At 47.4% G+C, this 19,816-nt stretch overlaps 1 protein-coding gene across 4 annotated transcripts in view; it reads left to right on the forward strand.

The window, feature by feature from the left end:
- The first annotated feature begins 1,040 nt into the window (after positions 1–1,040).
- The window catches only part of ero1b (endoplasmic reticulum oxidoreductase 1 beta), a 275,013-nt gene continuing 256,237 nt past the window's right edge, over positions 1,041–19,816 (forward strand). For 2 of the 4 annotated variants that reach the window (XM_085996679.1, XM_085996680.1), the window contains exon 1: positions 1,043–1,298. In XM_085996679.1, the coding sequence (XP_085852805.1) occupies positions 1,170–1,298 (129 nt within the window). In that variant the 5' untranslated portion in view covers positions 1,043–1,169. Of the gene's footprint in view, positions 1,299–19,816 lie in introns of all 4 variants that reach the window. The other 2 variants (XM_085996681.1, XM_085996682.1) reach the window with 2 other exon arrangements.

Here is a 19,816-nt window from a genome sequence, read left to right on the forward strand (position 1 = left end):
ATTTATCCACGTTATATTGCATCTGCCATGCTTCTGCCCAATCACCCAACCTGTCCAAATCGTACTGGAGTTTCTCGGCATCCTCCTCACAGCACACACACCCACCCAGCTTTGTGTTGTCTGCAAACTTGGAGATATTACATCTAGTTCCCTCATCTAGATCATTAATATATATTGTGAATAGCTGGGGTCCAAGGACCGATCCCTGTGGTACCCCACTAGTCACTGCCTGCCACTCGGAAAAAGAGCCGTTTATTCCAACTCTTTGCTTTCTGTCTGCCAACCAGTTCTCTATCCAAGTCAATACCTTGCCCCCAATCCCATGTGCCTTAACTTTACACGCTAATCTCTTATGCAGGACCTTATCGAAAGCCTTTTGAAAGTCCAAATACACCAGATCCACTGGTTCTCCCTTATCTATTTTACCAGTTACATCCTCAAAAAATTCCAGTAGATTAGTCAGGCACAATTTACCTTTTGTAAATCCATGTTGACTTTGTCCGATCCAGTCACTCTTTTCCAAGTGCTCTGCTATTACATCTTTTATAATGAACTGTAGCATTTTCCCCACTACCGATGTCAGGCTTACCAGTCTGTAATTCCCCGTTTTCTCTCTACCACCTTTTTTGAATAGTGGGGTAACATTAGCTACCCGCCAATCCATGGGTACTGTTCCAGAGTCTATCGAATTTTGGAAGATGAATGGGACTTGGTGCGAGTATGGACACGGGCAGCTGAGTTTTGGATGTCCTCAAATTTACATAGGGTAGAATGTGGGAGGCCAGTCAGGCATGTGTTGGAATAGTCAAGTCTAGAGGTAACAAGGGCATGGATGAGGGTTTCAGCAGTGGATGAGCTGAGGCAGGGCGGAGACGGGCGATTTTACGGAGATGCTCTCGGCAGCTGCTGCCTGACCTGCTAAGTATTTGCAGCATTTTCTGTTTCTATTTCAGTTTATTGATGCCCGATATCGATGATATATTTCGTGCCCCGATGGTTGCTCCTAGTCAATATTAGCTTGGCTGTTCCTTCAGCGGGAGGAGGCGCGGGGTCCCAGTGTCTCTTCCCACTTCCTCTTCCGGCCTGAACGATTAGTCGGCGGTCGCAGAGTGCAGTGGAGCCGACAGGCTGTGTGCGTGTGATGAGTTGAAGCTGTGGCCGAAGGGGCGATGAGGAGCGGTGCTGCGCTCGTCTCCCTGCTGCTCATCCTCGGCGGTGTCTGGCTCAGCAACCCACGGACCCCGCCCGGCAGCGGGCGCTGGGGCACGGACCCCGAGGCCGAGGACTGCTTCTGTCACGTAAGTTTCCTTCCACTTACCGGAGCGCGGAGAGTCTCAGACCCGCGATCTGCTTTTCTTTCACTGGGAGCCTCCTCAATTAAGTAGATTTGGAAATGCATTTACCCTACCGTTTGTATTATAGGGAAACGCAGCAGCCAAACTGGGCACAGCAGGATCCTACAATGTGATAAGTGACCAGATAATCTGTTTTTTAATGATGTTGATTGAGGGAATTAATATTGGCCAGGACAGGGGTGGGAGAGCTCCTCTGCTCCTCTTCCAATAGTGCCGTGGGATCTTTTACATCCACCCGAGAGAGCAGACGGGTCCTCGGTTTAACGTCTCATCCGAAAGGCGGCACCTCGGACAGTGTAGCACTCCCTCTGCACTGGGCGTGTCAGCCTGGATTATGTGCTCAAGTCTCGAGTGGATTTGTAGCTCCACTATCTGGGTGGACCCCTACACCGGATTCATTGCCATGTCATGTTCAAATATTTGCAGCCAGAGAATTGGGAAGGGAGATGTTTCAGGTGTCAACATAAAAGCATTACATAGAAACAGTTAGATGAAGAAAATCCAAGGTCTATCTAATTTGCCTTTTACCATCCTGGCAGTCACATCATACAAGGGTAATGGATTGTTGACTAATCTTAGCAATCAATCTCTATCAATTAGTCTACAACAGACTTAAACAATACATGAGGAAAATCCCAGTGGTGGAGAGCCTTGGGAACCATAGGTCCACAGTCACTTTTTCTCCCAAGCAAGCTACACTTACCACGTCATGTCTCAAATTACTTGTATACTGTATCTCAATTATTGCATAAAAATCTATATAACTGGTACTTCAACAGAAACAGCTTTTTCACTGGAAGTATTAACAGCCCATCTGTTCCTTACATTTGTCCATGTGGGATTAAATGCTTGCTGCTAAACTGATCAGAAGAGTAGTGTGTTTTATTAGTGGAGATTAAAAAAATAAAATTCATCCAAGTTCTGTCTGGGCCACTTGCTCGCTGCAGCCTCCGATGTAGTAGCTCGATTACTCTAAGACAGAACCAAACAAGGGACGTAGGAGGTAGCAAGAGAGAAGGTATAAATAAAATGCAGAAGAAGAGGAAAAAGTAGCTGTAGAGGAAAGCCAGATGTGAGTGAAGGAAGAGAGAAATGAGTGACCTGAAATGCAGTGGTGAAGGAAGGCAAGATCAAGGAACTTTTGGTGATAGTTGTGTCTCTTGCTTTTCTTGCACTTTATTTTTAATTACTTATCCTTGCCAAACTTTACTGTAGTTTTTTGACATTACAGTATCACTGTTGCCTCGTGACCAGAGGAGAGAAAAAAACTTAATGTATTGTCTTGCCTGCCCGTTATACCGGCTGCTGGGGGGAGGGGCTGTGCATGCTGGATCAGATATACAGCTCCTGCCATCTATTGCTATGACCGTCTGAATTTCATCCAGTACCATCGTGCAGGAAGTCTAAGTTTCTCAAACTTCATTGAGCTCCAAGATGAAGCATCTTAAATCTAGCATGAGGAAAATGGTTACTCGCTTTGAAGAGGTGCAGAATTGATATGCTACGAACAATGAGTTTTTGCATATTCAGAGGAGAAAACTGCTTGCCTGTTTTCAGTGGGAGAAGTTCCTTTTAATATTTGGTGATTTAGGGATTGCTCGAGGCAATATATAGGGTATGAGGCCTGTCTAACCGAGTGCCCATAAACTCACCTCGGTGCTCATCCAATCAGGGTTCAGTTCTTATGTTATCAAACCAAAGGAGAAATCAAGCTTGTGCAAGGTCTGGTGTTGACTGGCAGAATCACCACCTGTCCTTCTATGGGGGCCTAGAGATTCCTGAGTGTGTTCAGGATAGTTTTCTGCAACAATATATCCTAGAATCAACAAGGGGGCAGACCATATTAGATTTAGTAATAAGTAATGAGCCAGATTTAGTAAACAGCCTAATGGTGTGTGAACATTTATCTAATAGCAATCATAAAATGATCAAGTTCAACGTAGTGTTTGAAAGGGAGAATCGTGGGGGGGGGGAAAAAAAAGCTACTAAGATTCTAGATTTAGGCAATGTCCACAGTAAACTGGGCCAATCTGTTAATGGGTAAAACAACAGATGATCAGTGGGAGGTGTTCAAAAAAGAATTTATTGTGATACAGAACCAGTTTATACCCCTAAGGGGCAAGAACTCTACTTGCTATGGATGACTAAAGAGGTAAGGGACAATATAAAACTAAAAGACAAAGCATACAAAAATGCAAAATCTAGCACAGATCCTGGCAACTGGGAGAGATACAAAGAACAACAAAGGGTGACAAAACAGATAGTAAGAGCTACAAAAAGTGAGTATGAAAAGAAGCTTGCAAGGGATATCAAAATCAACACACAATTTTTACAATTATATGAGGAAAAAGAGGGTAGTCAGGAGCAATGTGGGCCCCTTGAAAACTGACATCGGTGATACTGCCAATGAAAATAAGGAAGTGGTGGACATGTTGAATAATTACTTTGCATCAGTATTTACAATAGAGGAAGAGGTCAGCATGCCAGAAATCCCAAGGAAACTAATATGGAATCAGGGACGAGGACTTAGCAAAATTAACGTAGGCAGAATAACTAATGAAGAAAATAATGGTACTAAAGAGTGACAAATCCCCAGGACCAGATAGTTTCCATCCCAGGGTATTAAAGGAAGATGAGAACATTGCACATGCCCTAAATATAATCTTCCACGGTTCTCTTGATTCGGGACCTGTTCCTTTAAATTGGAAAATTGCGCATGACACTCCGCTATTTAAGAAAGGTGAGAGAGGGAAACCAGGGAATTAAATAAAAAAAATATAGCACCTTTCATGACCACGGGATGTCCCAAAGTGCTTTGCAGCCAATGAAATACTTTTGAAGTGTAGTTGTAGGAAACATGGCAGCCAATTTGCACACGGCAAGATCCCACAAATAGCAATGTGATAATGACTAGATAATCTGTTTTAGTGATGTTGATTGAGGGATAATTATTGGCCAGAACACTGGGGATAACTCCCCTGCTCTTCTTTAAAATAGTGCCATGGGATCTTTTACATCCACCTGAGAGAGCAGATGAGGCCTCGGTTTAACGTCTCATCCAAAAGACGGCACCTCTGATGGTGCAGCACTCCCTCAGTACTACACTGGAGTGTCAGCCTAGATTTTTGTGCACAAGTCTCTGGAGTGAGACTTGAACCTACAACCTTCTGACTCAGACAAGAGTCATAACGGCTCAGAAGGAGGCCATTCAGCCTGTCGAGTCCATGCCAGCTCTCTGTAGAGCAATCCAGTCAGTCCCATTTCCCTGCTCTGTCCCTGTAGCCCTGCAAGTTTATTTCCCTCAAGTGCCTATCCAGTCTCCCCTTGAAAACATTGAGTATCTCTGCTTCCACCACTTCCGTCGGCAGCGAATTCCAGGTCATCACCACTCGCTGCGTAAAAAAAGTTTTTCCTCACCCCCCCCCCTGTATCTCTTTCCTAAAACCTTAAATCTGTGTCCCCTCGTCCTTGAACCATCAACTAGTGGGAACAACCTTTCCCCATCTAGCCTATCCAAACCAGTCATAATCTTGTACACCTCTATCAAATCACCCCTCAACCGCCTTTTGCTCTAATGAAAACAAATTCAGCTTCTCCAACCTGTCCTTGTAGCTAAGATTCCCCCATCCCTGGAACCATTCTGGTAAATCTCCTCTGCACCCTCTCAAGGGCCTTCACAGCCTTCCTAAAGTGTGATGACCAGAACTGGACGCAATACTCCGGTTGTGGCCTAACCAGCGCTTTATAAAGGTTCAGCATAACTTCTCTACTTTTGTGCTCAATACCTCTATTTATGAAGCCCAAGATACCATATGCTTTGTTAACCACTCTCTTAATATGTCCTACCACCTTCAGGGACCTATGCACATTAACTCCCAGGTCCCTCAGTCCCAGCACACTCTTTAAAACTGTGCCATTAATTGTATATTGCCTCCCTGTTCCTTCTGCCAAAATGCATCACCTCACATTTCTCTCTTAAATTCCATCTGCCAGTTGTCTGCCCATTCTGCTAGCCTTTCTATGTCCTGTTGCAGTCGATTGGTGTCATCATCACTGTTTGCCACACCCCAAAGTTTGGTGTCATCGGCAAATTTAGAAATTCTACTCTGTATTCCAATATCAGGTCATTTATAAATATCAAAAAAAGCAATGGCCCCAGCACTGACCCTTGGGGAATACCACTATCTACCATCATCCAGTCTGAAAAACAGCCATTTACCATAACTTGCTGTTTTCTGTCCTTAAGCCAATTCCTTATCCAAGCTGCCATTGACCCACCTATTCCATGAGCCTCAATTTTGTTAACCAGCCTTCTATGTGGTACTTTATCAAACGCCTTCCGAAAATCCAAGTAGGCAACATCCATTGCATTCCCTTCATCAATCCTCTCTGTTACTTCATCAAAAAATTCAATTAGATTAGTCAAACACGATCTGCCTTTTACAAATCATGTTGGCTCTCCTTAATTAACTTAAACCTCTCCAAGTGCCCGTTAATTTTTCCCTTGATTATTGTTTCTAGAACTTTACCCACCACTGATAAACTGACAGGCCTGTAGTTACTAGGATTGTCCTTACACCCTTTCTTGAACACTAGTGTCACATTAGCCACTTTTCAATCCTCGGGCACCTCCCCCGCATCTAGGGAAGATTGGAAAATTATGGCAAGCCCTTCCGCTACCTCCTCCCCCAATTCCCTTTGCAACCTGGGATGCAAGCCATCTGGACCAGGTGACTTGTTCACTCTAAGCATGCCCAGCCTTTCTAGTACACCCTGTCTTATCAATTTTCACCCCTTCCATTGCTTCTACATTTTCCACTTCTACTGATATTTTGTCAGCATCCACCTCCTCAGTAAAAACCGATACAAAGTACTCATTGAGTATTCTAGCCTTGCCCTGCGATTCTAAGCATATATCACTTTCTTTGTCTCTAATAGGCCCCACCCAGCCTCTTCCTACCTGCTTACTGTTTACATGCCAGTAGAAGATTTTTGGATTCCCTTTTATGTTAACTGCCATTCTACTCTCATTCTCTCTTTGCCAATCTTATTTTCATCTTCACATCCCCTCTCAACTTATTGTATTTGGTCTGGTTCTCCCTTGAAGAATTCACCTGACATGCATCATGCACCCATTTCTCTATTGCCCTCGTCATCCAAGAAGCCTTTGCTTTGGTTCCCTTACCCTTCCCTCTTGTTGCAATGTACCTAGCCTGTACTTGGAACATCTCCTCCTTAAAGATCACCCATTGTTCCGTTAGTTTTTCCTGTCAGTCTTTGGTTCCATTTTACCCTGGCTGGATCCTTTTGCATCCCATTGAAGTTAGCCCTATTCCAGTTTAGAAGTTCCACTCTCGATTGTTCCTTGCTCCTCTCCATTGCTAATCTAAATCTTATGATACGATGATCACTCATACCCAAGTGTTCTCCCACAGATACTTGGTCGACCTGGCCCACATTCCTCAGCACCAGATCCAGCAATGCCTCCTTCCTAGTTGGGCCAAGAACATATTTGTCAAGGAAATTCTCCTAAACACATTTCAGAAATTCCTCCCCCTCCTTTCCCTTTACCCTAGCATTATCCCAATCAATATTTGGGTAATTAAAGTCCCCCAATATCACCACTCTATAGCTCTTGCATATCTCTGCGATTACCCTTTAGATTTGCTCCTCTACCTCCCTCTCACAATTTGGAGGCCCATAGAATACCCCCAATCACGTGATCATACCTTTTTTGCTTCTCAACTCTAACCAAATGGATTCTGTCCTTGTCCCCTCAAGAACATCCTCCCTTTCCAACACTACAATGTCTACCTTAATCAACACTGCCACCCCACCTCCGTTTTTTCCTTTCCGTCTCTGCCACATCTGCTCTGATGATGCCATCTTCCATACCAGTGCTTCTGACATGTCTTTTTCCTCAACCGAGGATTCCCCTCTACAGTGGTTGACACGGCCCTTGACCGTGTCCGTTCTATCTCCCGCACTTCTGCCCTCACCCCCCCCCCCCCACCCCTCCCTCCCAGAACCACGACAGAGTTGTCCTCACCTTTCACCCCACCAGCCTCCACATTCAACGGATCATCCTCCACCATTTCCGCCACCTCCAGCGTGATCCCACCACCAAATGCATCTTCCCCTCGCCTCCCCTTTCAGCATTCCATACGGACCGCTCCCTCCGTGACACCCTGGTCCACTCCGCTTTCACCCCCTGACGTAAGAAAACTACTAGGCACTTGGTCTAAGCATTAAACAAAGCTTTAATCAACTGTTTTACAACATGGAGGTCTAGTTGTGTCCTTCACTAGTTCCTGTTAAGAATGTCTTGCGCAAGCTGGGCCCGTGCCCGAGTATTTATACTCTCCCTGGACAGCGCCATCTGTAGGCCGCTCAGTATTATTTCATAAGTCTTTCTTTCATGAATGACTGATTCATGTCACCCCCAACACCCCTTCCCCTTCGCCCGGCACCATCTCATGCAAACGCAGGTGATGCAACACATGCCCTTATACCTCCCCCCGCTTCCCACTGTCCAGGGCCCCAAATACCCCTTCCAGGTGAAACGGTGATTTACTTGTACTTCTCGCAATTTAGTATACTGTATTCGCTGCTCACGATGTGGTCTCCTCTACATTGGGGAGACCAAACGCAGATTGGGTGACTGCTTTGCGGAACACCTTCGTTCAGTTCGTAAGGGGGACCCCGAGCTTCCAGTTGCCTGTCATTTTAATTCCCCGCTCCACTCCCACTCCGACCTCACCGTCCTTGGCCTCTTGCATTGTTCCACGGAAGTTCAGCGTAAGCTCGAGGAACAGCACCTCATCTTTCGATTAGGCACTTTACAGCCTTCCGGACTCAACATAGAGAGCAACAATTTCAGATCATAACCTTGGCCCCTATCTATATATATATTATATTATATATTTTTATCCACACTTTTTGTCTGTGTCCTTTTTTTCTTCTCCCCCACATGGCAGCTGTCTTTCATTCTGCCAGCACAATTTACACTTCATCTAGAGCCATCCTTTGTTTCTTAACCTGTCCCATTACCATCTCCTTTTGCCTTGAATATCTCTTAATGCCTCTTAACCTCTCCCGCCTTCCATCCTATCACATACCTTCCCTTTTGTTCTTTCATCCACTCCCCTCTTTCCCAGCCTCTTCACTTGCTTAAAAATCTGTTCCATTTCCTGCTTTTTTTCCAGTTCTGACGAAAGGTCATCGACCTGAAACGTTAACTCTGTTTCTCTCTTCACAGATGGTGCCTGGCCTGCTGAGTTTCTCCAGCATTTTCCGTTTTTATTTCCCTTTTTTCCTTCCCTATCTTTTCTGAACACCTTGTACCCTTGAATATTAAGTGCCCAGTCCTCACCGTTTTAAGGCATGTTTCTGTTATTGCCACACAGCTAATTGTGCTTGTAGCTCACCAACCTTATTCACCACACTTTGTGCGTTTACGTACATGCATTCTAGACCCATTTTTGAATTTTTCTTAGTCTGCTCCTATCTAATATGGTACTACTACCACCTCTAGTACTATCTTCTCTAGTACTATCCAACACACTCACACTTTTGTGCACCATATTCCTCTTTTCTACTCCTATATGCTGGTGCCCATCCCCCTGCCAAGCTACCAACTGAGCCACGGTTGACACTTGTATACCAGTTAGCCTAATATGTGTTGTTGGGAAATTACTGGAGTCTATCATTAAGGATAGAATGACTGAACACCTTGAAAATTTTCAGCTGATCAGAGAGAGCCGGCATGGATTTGTAAAGGGTAGGCCATGCCTGCCTGATGAACCGAGCTGAATTTTTTGATGAGGTGACTAAAGTAGTAGATAGGGGAATGTCTATGGATATTATTTATATGGACTTCCAGAAGGCATTTGATAAAGTTCCTCATGAGGTGTGAAGCTCATGGAATTGAAGGCAAATTATTGACCTGGTTAGGAAATTGGCTGAGTAGCAGGAGACAGAGTAGGGATAATGGGCAGGTACTCTAATTGGCAGGATGTGACTAGTGATGTCGCGCAAGGATCTGTGTTGGGACCTCAACTATTCACTGTATTTATTAATGACTTAGATAATGGGATAGAAAGCCACATATACAAGTTTGCCAATGACACAAAGATAGGCGGCATTGTAAGCAGTGTAGATGGAAGCATAAAATTAGAGATATTAATAGATTGGGTAAAATTGTGGCAAATGGATTTTGATGTGAGGTCATCTACTTTGGACCTAAAAAGGATAGAACAGACTACTTTCTAAATGGTGAAAAGCTAGAAACAGTGGAGGTCAGCTTGGAGTTCCATGTACATAGATCATTGGCAGGGGGTTGGGAACCTGTGCAGGGAGACAGAGGAAAGGGAAACAAGGATAGAAGCAAAAGACAGGAAGGAGAAAAGCAAAAGTGGCAGACAGAGAAATCAAGGGTTTAAATCAAACATGGCCACAGTAAATAATAATTCTAAGAGTGTTAAAAAAAAAACAAGCCTGAAAGCGCTGTGCCTTAATGCGAGGAGCATTCGTAATAAGGTGGATGAATTAGCTGCGCAAATAGATGTAAACGGATATGATTGGGATTACGGAAACATGGCTCCAGGGTGACCAAGGCTGGGAACTCAACATCCAGGGGTATTCAATATTCAGGAAAGACAGGCAAAAAGGAAAAGGAGGTGGGGTAGCATTGCTAGTTAAAGAGGAGATTAACACAATCGTAAGGAAGGATATTCGCTCTGATGATGTGGAATCTGTATGGGTAGAGCTGAGAAATACCAAGGGGCAGAAAACGTTAGTGGGAGTTGTATACAGACCCCCAAACAGTAATGTGGAGGTTGAGGATGGCATTAAACGGGAAATTAGAGTCGCGTGCAATAAGGGCACAGCAGTTATCATGGGTGACTTTAATCTACATATAGATTGGGCTAACCAAATTAGTAACAATACTGTGGCGGAGGAATTCCTGGAGTGTATACGGGATGGTTTCCTGGACCAATATGTCGAGGAACCAACTAGAGATCAGGCCATCTTAGACTGGGTATTATGTAATGAGAAAGGATTAATTAGCAATCTTGTTGTGCGAGGGCCCCTTGGGGAAGAGTGATCATAATATGATCGAATTCTTCATTTAAGATGGAGAATGAAGTAGTTGACTCAGACTAGGGTCCTGAATTTAAATAAAGGAAACTACGATGGTATGAGGCGCGAGTTGGGTAGGATTGATTGGGGAATGTTACTCAAAGGGTTGACGGTGGATAGGCAATAGCAAACATTTAAAGATCGCATGGATGAACTACAGAATTTGTTCATCCCTGTTTGGCATAAAAATAAAACAAAAAAGGTGACTCAACCGTGGCTAACAAGGGAAATTAGGGATAGCATAAGATCCAAGGAGAGGACATATAAATTGGCCAGAAAAAGCAGTAAACCTGAGGATTGGGAGCAGTTTACGATTCAGCAAAGGAGGACGAAGGGACTAATTAAGAGGGGGAAAATAGAGTATGAGAGTAAGCTTTCAGGGAACCTAAAAACTGACTGTAAAAGCTTCTACAGATATGTGAAGAGAAAAAGATTGGTGAAGTCAAGCGTAGGTCCCTTGCGGTCAGAATCCGGGGAATTTATAATGGGGAACAAAGAAATGGCAGACTAATTAAATACATACTTTGGTTCTGTCTTCACAAAGGAGGACACAAATAACCTCCCAGAGATGTCGGGGAACATAGGGTCTAATGAGAGGGAGGAACTGAATGAAATCAGTATTTGTAGGGAAATGGTGTTAGGGAAATTGACGGGATTGATGGCCGATAAATCCCCAGGGCCTGATGATCTACATCCTAGGGTACTTAAGGAAGTGGCCCGAGAAACAGTAGATGCATTGCTGGTCATCTTCCAAAATTCTATAGACTCTGGAATAGTTCCCATGGATTGGAGGGTAGCTAATGTAACCCCACTATTTAAAAAAAAGGTGGTAGAGAGAAAACGGGGAATTATAGACCGGTAAGCCTGACATCGGTAGTGGGGAAAATGCTAGAGTCCATTATAAAAGATGTAATAGCAGAGCACTTGGAAAACAGTGACGGGGTCGGACAAAGTCAACATGGATTTACAAAAGGTAAATCGTGCTTGACTGATCTACTGGAATTTTTTGAGGATGTAACTGGTAGAATAGATAAGGGAGAACCAGTGGATGTGGTGTATTTGGACTTTCAGAAGGCTTTCGATAAGGTCCCACATAAGAGATTAGCGTGTAAAGTTGAGGCACATGGGATTGGGGGCAAGGTACTGACTTGGATAGAGAACTGGTTGGCAGACAGGAAGCAAAGCGTTGGAATAAACGGCTCTTTTTCCGAGTGGCAGGCAGTGACTAGTGGGGTACTGCAGGGATCGGTCCTAGGACCCCAGCTATTCACAATATATATTAATGATCTAGACAAGGGAATTAGATGTAATATCTCCAAGTTTGCAGACGACACAAAGCTGGGTGGGCGTGTGTGCTGTGAGGAGGATGCCGAGAAACTCCAGTATGATTTGGACAGGTTGGGTGATTGGGCAGATGCAGTATAATGTGGATAAATGCGAAGTTATCCACTTTGGTGGCAAAAACAGGAAGGCAGATTATTATCTGAACAGCAATAGATTAGGAGAAGGGGAAGTGCAACGAGACCTGGGTGTCCTTGTGCACCAGTCGCTGAAGGTAAGCATGCAGGCGGTTAAGAAGGCAAATGGTATGTTGGCCTTCGTAGCGAGAGGGTTCGAGTACAGGAACAAGGATGTCTTGCTGCAGTTGTACAGGGCCTTGGTGAGACCACACCTTGAGTATTGTGTGCAGTTTTGGTCGCCTTATCTGAGGAAGGATGTTCTTGCCATGGAGGGAGTGCAGCGAAGATTCACCAGACTGATACCTAGGATGGCAGGAATGACGTATGAGGGGTGATTGGGACGATTGGGCTTATACTCGCTGGAGTTTAGAAGAATGAGAGGGGATCTCATTGAAACTTATAAAATTCTAACAGGACTAGACAGACTAGATGCAGGAAAGATGTTCCTGATGGCGGGGAGTCCAGAACAGGGGTTACAGTCTAAGGATAAGGGGTAAGCCATTTAGGACTGAGATGAGGAGGAATTTCTTCACCCAGAGAGTGGTGAACCTGTGGAATTCTCTACCACAGAAGACAGTTGAGGCCAAGTCATTAAATATATTCAAGAAGGAGTTAGATATATTTCTTAAAGCTAAAGGGATCAAGGGATATGGGGAGAAGGCAGGGACAGGGTACTGAGTTTGGATGATCAGCCATGATCTCATTGAATGGCGGAGCAGGCTCGAGGGGCCGAATGGCCTACTCCTGCTCCTATCTTCTATGTTTCTATTAAAATGTCATGAACAGGTACAGAAAATAATCAAAAATGCTAATGGAATACTGGCCTTTATATCTAGAGGACTAGAATAAAAGGGGATAGAAGTTATGCTGCAGCTATACAAAGCCCTGGTTAGATCACACCTGGAGTACTGTGAGCAGTTCTGGGCATCACACCTTAGGAAGGATATATTGGCCTTGGAGGGAGTGCAGTGTAGATTTACCAGAATGATACCTGGACTCCAAGAGTTAAATTAAGAGGGGAGATTACACAATTAGGGTTGTATTCCCTGGAAATTAGAAGGTTAAGGGGTGATTTGATCTAAGTTTTCAAGATATTAAGCGGAATTGATAGGATAGATCGAGAAAAATGATTTCCGCTGGTTGGGGAGTCTCGGACTCGGGGTATAGTCTAAAAATTAGTGCCAGGCCTCTGAGGAGTGAAGTTGGGAAACACTTCTACACACAAAGGGTGGTGGAAGTTTGGAACTCTCTTCTGCAAACGGCAATTGCTGTTGGGTCAATTGTTAACTTTAGATCTGAGATTGATAGTTTTTTGTTAACTTAAGGGATATGGGGCAAAGGAGGGTATATGGACTTAGGTCACAGATCAGCCATGATCTCATTGAATGGTGGAACAGGCTCGAGGGGCTAAATGGTCTACTCCCGTTCCTATGTTCTTGAGAAGCTTTAGCCATTTAATAAAATCAAACCAGTTCTGAGTGGGGAAAAGGCACCCGATATTCCCCGGTTTAACCTGCACATTGAGACAGCAGGAGCCCCAACATCCTTTCATACCGCTGCCAACTGCATGGAAATTCTTGTGGAGAAAGGATTCACACCTCAAAGCCGTTTGGTGCCTTGGACATCAGGCCTGGTAATGATCTTCCCCAGCAGCCAAGCCAAATACTCTGGCCTTTATCATTGCAATGTGCAAATTAGACTGACCGCTCTGGGTTTGATCCTCTTCAGGTTACTCCGGTCAGTACTTGCATTTATAGAATGCCTTTCACAACCTCAGGATGTACCAAAGCGCTTTACAACCAATGAAGTACTTTTTGAAGTGTAGTCATTGTTCTAATGTAGGAGACGCGGCAGCCAATTTGGGCACAGCAAGGTCCCACAAACGGCAATGTGATAATGACCATATGATCTGTTTTAGTGGAGTTGGTTGTTAGATCCGTGTGTTAATGGAGACACGGAATGCAGGAGTTGATTTAACAAGTGTTTACTGAACAAAGTCTGGAGATGAACTAACTACACAAGACACTACACAGGCTTATATACCCGAGTGGTCACTACTGGTACTACAGTATACAGGGGCTTCAAAAACATAGTTCCTCTTAAAGGTACATACACTACAATTCCTCCCCTTTTTAGATAAATAGTACATAACATTTTAAGTAATCATTAAATAACATTTTTACAAGAACAATAATATACACATTTGCTGAAGTCAATCAATTACAAATTCAGTCTCTCTGGAGGCTTCCTGACTCGGTCCGGATAACGCCTCGGTGGTGTAGTAGGTTCTTTTGGCAAGGTCGATTTGGCTTCAATGCCAGTGTCTGGTTCATCTGGTTCCAGTATCACCGGATCGGAGGTAGATACTATGGGTATCTCTACTTCATCACTAGGCGTATAGAGTTGTGGTGTAGGTTGTCCTTTTTTGGATGACTCTATGATCTGGTCAGCATGGCGCCTTATTATGCTTTCTCCAATGCCCACGGTATACATCAGCGGCCCTAGTCGTGTGCAAATAGTTCCAGGCTGCCATTTCTCGGTACGGTAGTCCCGGGCCAGAACTGGTTGACCTATCTGGAAGGTTCTAGTTGGCCTTTCATTCATGCTTTGAAATTGCCGGTTCTCTACGTCCCTTCTGACGTTTGGCTTGACCAAATCCAGCCGGCATCTTAGGCTTCTATTGAAGAACATCATGGCGGGGGTTTGGTTTGTAACCACATGTGTTGCATTCCTGTACGCAAACAAGAAGTTATCTACCTTATGCTGAAGTTTTGTGTCTTTATTACCCATGGCCTTTATGGCCTTCTTGAAGGTCTGGACAAACCTTTCAGCCAATCCATTGGTGGCGGGATGGTATGGGGCGGACGTGTAGTGCTTAACCTCATTGTTTTTTAAGAACTTCCTGAATTCTTCGGACACAAATTGCGGTCCATTATCAGAACAGATCTGTTCAGGCAGCCCATTCCTGGCAAATATGGTCCTTAATACTGTGATGGTTTTTTCCGTGGTGGTGGAGGACATCTTTATTACCTCCGGCCACTTGGAGTGTGCATCAACCGCGATTAAGAACATTGAGTCCATAAATGGACCAGCAAAGTCGATATGTACCCTTTGCCATGGAGATGAGGGGCTTGTGGTGGGGCGTTTTGGACCTTCTGGCATCCTAGACAGCTCTTGGTCATTTCTTCGATGTCTCCATCGATACCTGGCCACCACACAAACGCTCTGGCTAAGTTCTTCTTTTTTACTCCACCCAGATGCCCCTCGTGAAGCTCCTTTAGCACTTTATCCTGGAGTTTGGGTGGAATCACCACTCTGGATCCACACATCAAGGTTCCTCGGCACACTGACAGCTGTTCTCCTCTTTGCGAGAATGCTGGCAACAGGGATTCGCCATGTGCTGGCCATCCCTTCACCGTTAAATCGTAGACTCGTGAGAGAGTCGGGTCATTTCGCGTTTCCTTTTCAATGGTAGAATTTGTCACCGGTAGACATTCCACTATGGTCGAGTGGAATATCTCCACTGTAGGCGCCTCTTCCACCGTTGGCAACGGTAGGCGCGATAACCCGTCAGCATTCCCATGCTGTTTTGTTCCTTTGTATTCTATGTCATATTGGTGTGCTCCTAGGAAAAGGGACCACCTCTGTGTGGTAAACCACTGTATACCTGTCTGTGTCTGTATGTGTATTCCACTAGGTACAGGTCTGGACATGCCTCGGCTGACTCCTCCCACTATTCCAGGTATATAAGTGACTACCTTCCAGTCCCTTAGTATTCTGGACAGGTCGACCACTCGAGACAAGACCTTCATTCTTTAGTTAATAAAAGCCTGATTGTTACTCGCTCAACCTCAGTCTTTTGAGTAATTGATGGCGCATCAATTTTATTAACTAAATTTTTTATAATGGAGAAGATTCTCACACCAGCATGCCTGGACCTGGACAGTCGGGAAGCCGACGCTTCCACCAAGTTTGCTCACTGGCTCACGTGCTTCGAGACATTCCTGACTGCCTCCACTGCAGTCGAAACGGATGCGGACAAACTGTCTGTCCTGTTCTCCAAGGTGAACCACCGAGTGTACTCAGTCATCCGGGACGCGACCTCGTACACAGCCGCCCTCCAGCTCCTCAAGACCCAGTACACGCGCCCTGTGAACGAAGTATACGCTAGGCACCTTCTGGGGAGTCACAAGCAACAACCTGGGGAATCGACTGAGGAATACCTCAAAGCACTGTCCGTGCTTGGCCGGGCCTGTGGGTGTAAGGCGGTAACGCCCACTAAGTACACGGAGGAACTGATCCGGGATGCCTTCGTAGCGGGCCACAGGTCCAACTACACCCGACAGCGACTGCTGGAGCAGAGTGACCTCACCCTCGACAAAGCCTCCGACATCGCACTAACGCTGGACGCAGCCTTCCGGGGCATGGATGCCTACTCCTCTGCACCGTGGACGCCGCGGGGAACGACAACCTGGGACACGGTAGGACAGCCCCATAGCACCGTGCCACCCCAGCCACAGGCCAACAACGGCCCAACTACCGCAGCAGTGTCCCAAAGCCAGACAGCAGTATCCCAAGGCCAGAAATGCTACTTCTGTGGCCAGGCCAAACACCCCAGAGCGCGCTGCCCAGCGAAGAATGCGACCTGCTCGGGCTGCGGGAAAAAGGGACACTACGCCAGCGTCTGCAAGGCCAAAGCCACCCCGAACGCCAGCAGCGCCGCGTGTGGGCCGTGCGAGCCGCCATCTTGGGCCCCCAACAGCGCCGCGTGCGGGCCGCCATCTTGGGCCTCCCCAGCCATGTGCGAACCACCGCAGCAGCAGCCATCTTGGACGACTCCAGCCACATGGGAATCATGGACGCCGCCATCTTGGACACCAGCTGGGACGCAGCAGACCGCCAACCGCCCCCCCCCCCCCCCCCCAATCTGATACTTGCAGCGACACACCAACCCCTACGCTGGCCTCTGTGACGCTGGACCAAACGAGACCGCACCAGCTAGCTCGGTCCAAAATGGACGTTAAGGTAAACGGCCACGCAATAAACTGCCTTTTTGACTCCGGGAGCACAGAGAGCTTCATCCACCCCGACACGGTGCGGCGTTGCTCTCTCCCAGTCCTGCCTGCGTACCAGCAGATTTCTATGGCCTCCGAGTCCCAGTCAGCGGACATTGGCGGCTACTGCGTGGTGACACTAGTAGTAGACGGGACTGTTCAATAATTTTAAACTCCTGGTCCTGCCCGACCTCTGCGCTGCCGTTCTACTGGGGTTGGATTTCCAGTGCCACCTCAAAAGCGTTACGATGGCGTACGGTGGCCCCCTCCCCCCACTCACAGTCCGCAGCCAGCAGCCTCCAAATTGCCTGCCGCGCACCAGATGCAACCTCTCGACACTCAGAGTCACCCCCCCCCCCCCCCACTGTTTGCTAACCTCACCCCCGACTGTAAGCCCATCGCCACAAAGAGCAGGCGATACAGTGCCGGGGACAGGGTTTTCATCAAAACCGAAGTGGAACGGCTCCTGAAGGAGGGGATTATTGAGGGCAGCTCCAGCCCCTGGCGAGCCCAGGTTGTGGTCGTTAAGACCGGCGAGAAACAACGCCTGGTCATCGACTACAGCCAAACAATAAACCGCTACACCCTGCTGGACGCCTACCCACTCCCCCGCATAGCTGACATGGTCAACCAGATCGCGCAGTACCGTGTCTTTTTGACCATTGACCTGAAATCAGCGTACCACCAGCTCCCCATCAGCCCTGAAGACTGCCAGTATACTGCTTTTGAGGCAAACGGCCGCCTCTATCACTTCCTTAGGGTTCCCTTCGGCGTTACCAAAGACCTCCATCTTCCAAAGGGAGATGGACCGGATGGTCGATCAAAACGAGCTGCAGGCCACTTTCCCTTACCTAGATAATGTGACCATCTGCGGCCATGACTTGCAGGACCATGACGCAAACCTCGAGAAATTCCTCCGCACCGCCCAACTCCTGAACCTGACATATAACAAGGAGAAGTGCATTTTCCGCACAGACCGCCTCGCCATCCTTGGCTGTGTTGTGGAACACGGGGTCATCGGTCCCGACCCGGACCGGATGCGTCCCCTTATGGAACTCCCACTGCCTAAAAGCTCTGAAGAGGTGCCTAGGGTTTTTTTCCTACTACGCTCAGTGGGTCCCCTACTATGCAGACAAAGCCCGTCCGCTGATCAAGTCCACCTCTTTTTCCCGTGACGGCAGAGGCCCGCTTAGCCTTCCACCGTATCAAGGAAGACATTGCCAAAGCCACCATGCACGCAGTGGACGAATCCATCCCCTTCCAGGTGGAAAGCGATGCGTCCGACTTCGCTCTGGCCGCCACCCTTAATCAGGCGGGGAGACCTGTGGCATTCTTCTCACGAACCCTCCAGGGCCCGGAGACCAGACACTCCGCGGTCGAGAAGGAGGCCCAGGCTATCGTGGAGGCTGTGCGTCATTGGAGGCACTACCTGGCCGGAAAACGATTTACCCTGCTCACTGACCGTTCAGTTGCTTTTATGTTCAACAACAAGCCGAGGGGCAAAATCAAAAATGACAAGATCTTGAGGTGGAGAATCGAACTTTCCACCTACAACTACGAGATCTTGTACCGGCCCGGGAAGCTCAATGAACCCCCGGATGCCCTATCGCGTGGCACCTGCGCCAGCGCGCAGATCGATAGGCTGAGGGCCCTCCACAATGACCTCTGCCACCCGGGGGTCACCAGGTTCTTCCACTTCATCAAGGCCCGCAACCTGCCTTACTCCATCGAGGAGGTCAGGACCATGACCAGGAACTGCCAAGTCTGCGCTGAGTGCAAACCGCACTTTTATAGACCAGACAGAGCCCACCTGATAAAAGCCACTCGCCCTTTCGAACGCCTGAGCGTCGATTTCAAAGGGCCTCTCCCCTCCTCCGACCGCAATGTGTACTTCCTCAACATCATTGACGAGTACTCCCGGTTCCCGTTCGCTATCCCCTGCCCGGACATGACCAGTGCCACGGTCATTAAATCTCTGAACAGCCTCTTCACCCTGTTCGGTTTCCCCAGCTATATCCATAGCGACCGGGGCTCATCGTTTATGAACGACGAACTCCGCCAGTACCTGCTCGCTAGGGGTATAGCCACAAGCAGGACCACCAGTTACAACCCCCGGGGGAACGGACAGGTGGAAAGAGAGAATGCAACAGTTTGGAAGGCCGCCCTACTAGCCTTAAAGTCTAGGGGCCTTCCGACCTCCCGCTGGCAGGAGGTGCTCCCCGATGCGCTCCACTCGATTCGGTCATTGCTCTGCACTGCCACCCCTCACGAGAAAATGTTTGTCTTCCCAAGGAAGTCCACATCGGGGACATCGTTACCGCCATGGCTGACGTCCCCAGGGCCGGTACTACTGAGAAGACACGTGAGGGCCAATAAAACTGACCCCCTGGTCGAGAGGGTCGACCTCCTCCACGCCAACCCCCAGTACGCTTACATTGCGTACCCGGACGGGCGGGAGGACACGGTCTCCATACGAGACCTCGCACCTCCGGGGACCGCTGTAACCCATTACCACCACCCCCCACGACCCGATATCCAACCCCAGCAGCCGGCTCGCCTTGGACCGTCACCCACGAGGACTACGCTCCAGGGCCCCAGCCTACACGGGACGCGACGCCGGAAGCTCCACCACCCCTGCCGTCGCCACGTCGATCACAGCGGCAGACAAGACCTCCGGAGAGACTCCAATACACTTCACCCCGCCGGACTCATTTTTAAACAAGGGGTGAATGTGGTAAACCACTGTATACCTGTCTGTGTCTGTATGTGTATTCCACTAGGTACAGGTCTGGACATGCCTCGGCTG

The sequence above is a fragment of the Somniosus microcephalus genome, chromosome 9 (assembly GCF_052327205.1).
Source record: "Somniosus microcephalus isolate GS21.2 chromosome 9, FLI_Smic_1.0, whole genome shotgun sequence".
NCBI classification, from domain to species: domain Eukaryota; kingdom Metazoa; phylum Chordata; class Chondrichthyes; order Squaliformes; family Somniosidae; genus Somniosus; species Somniosus microcephalus.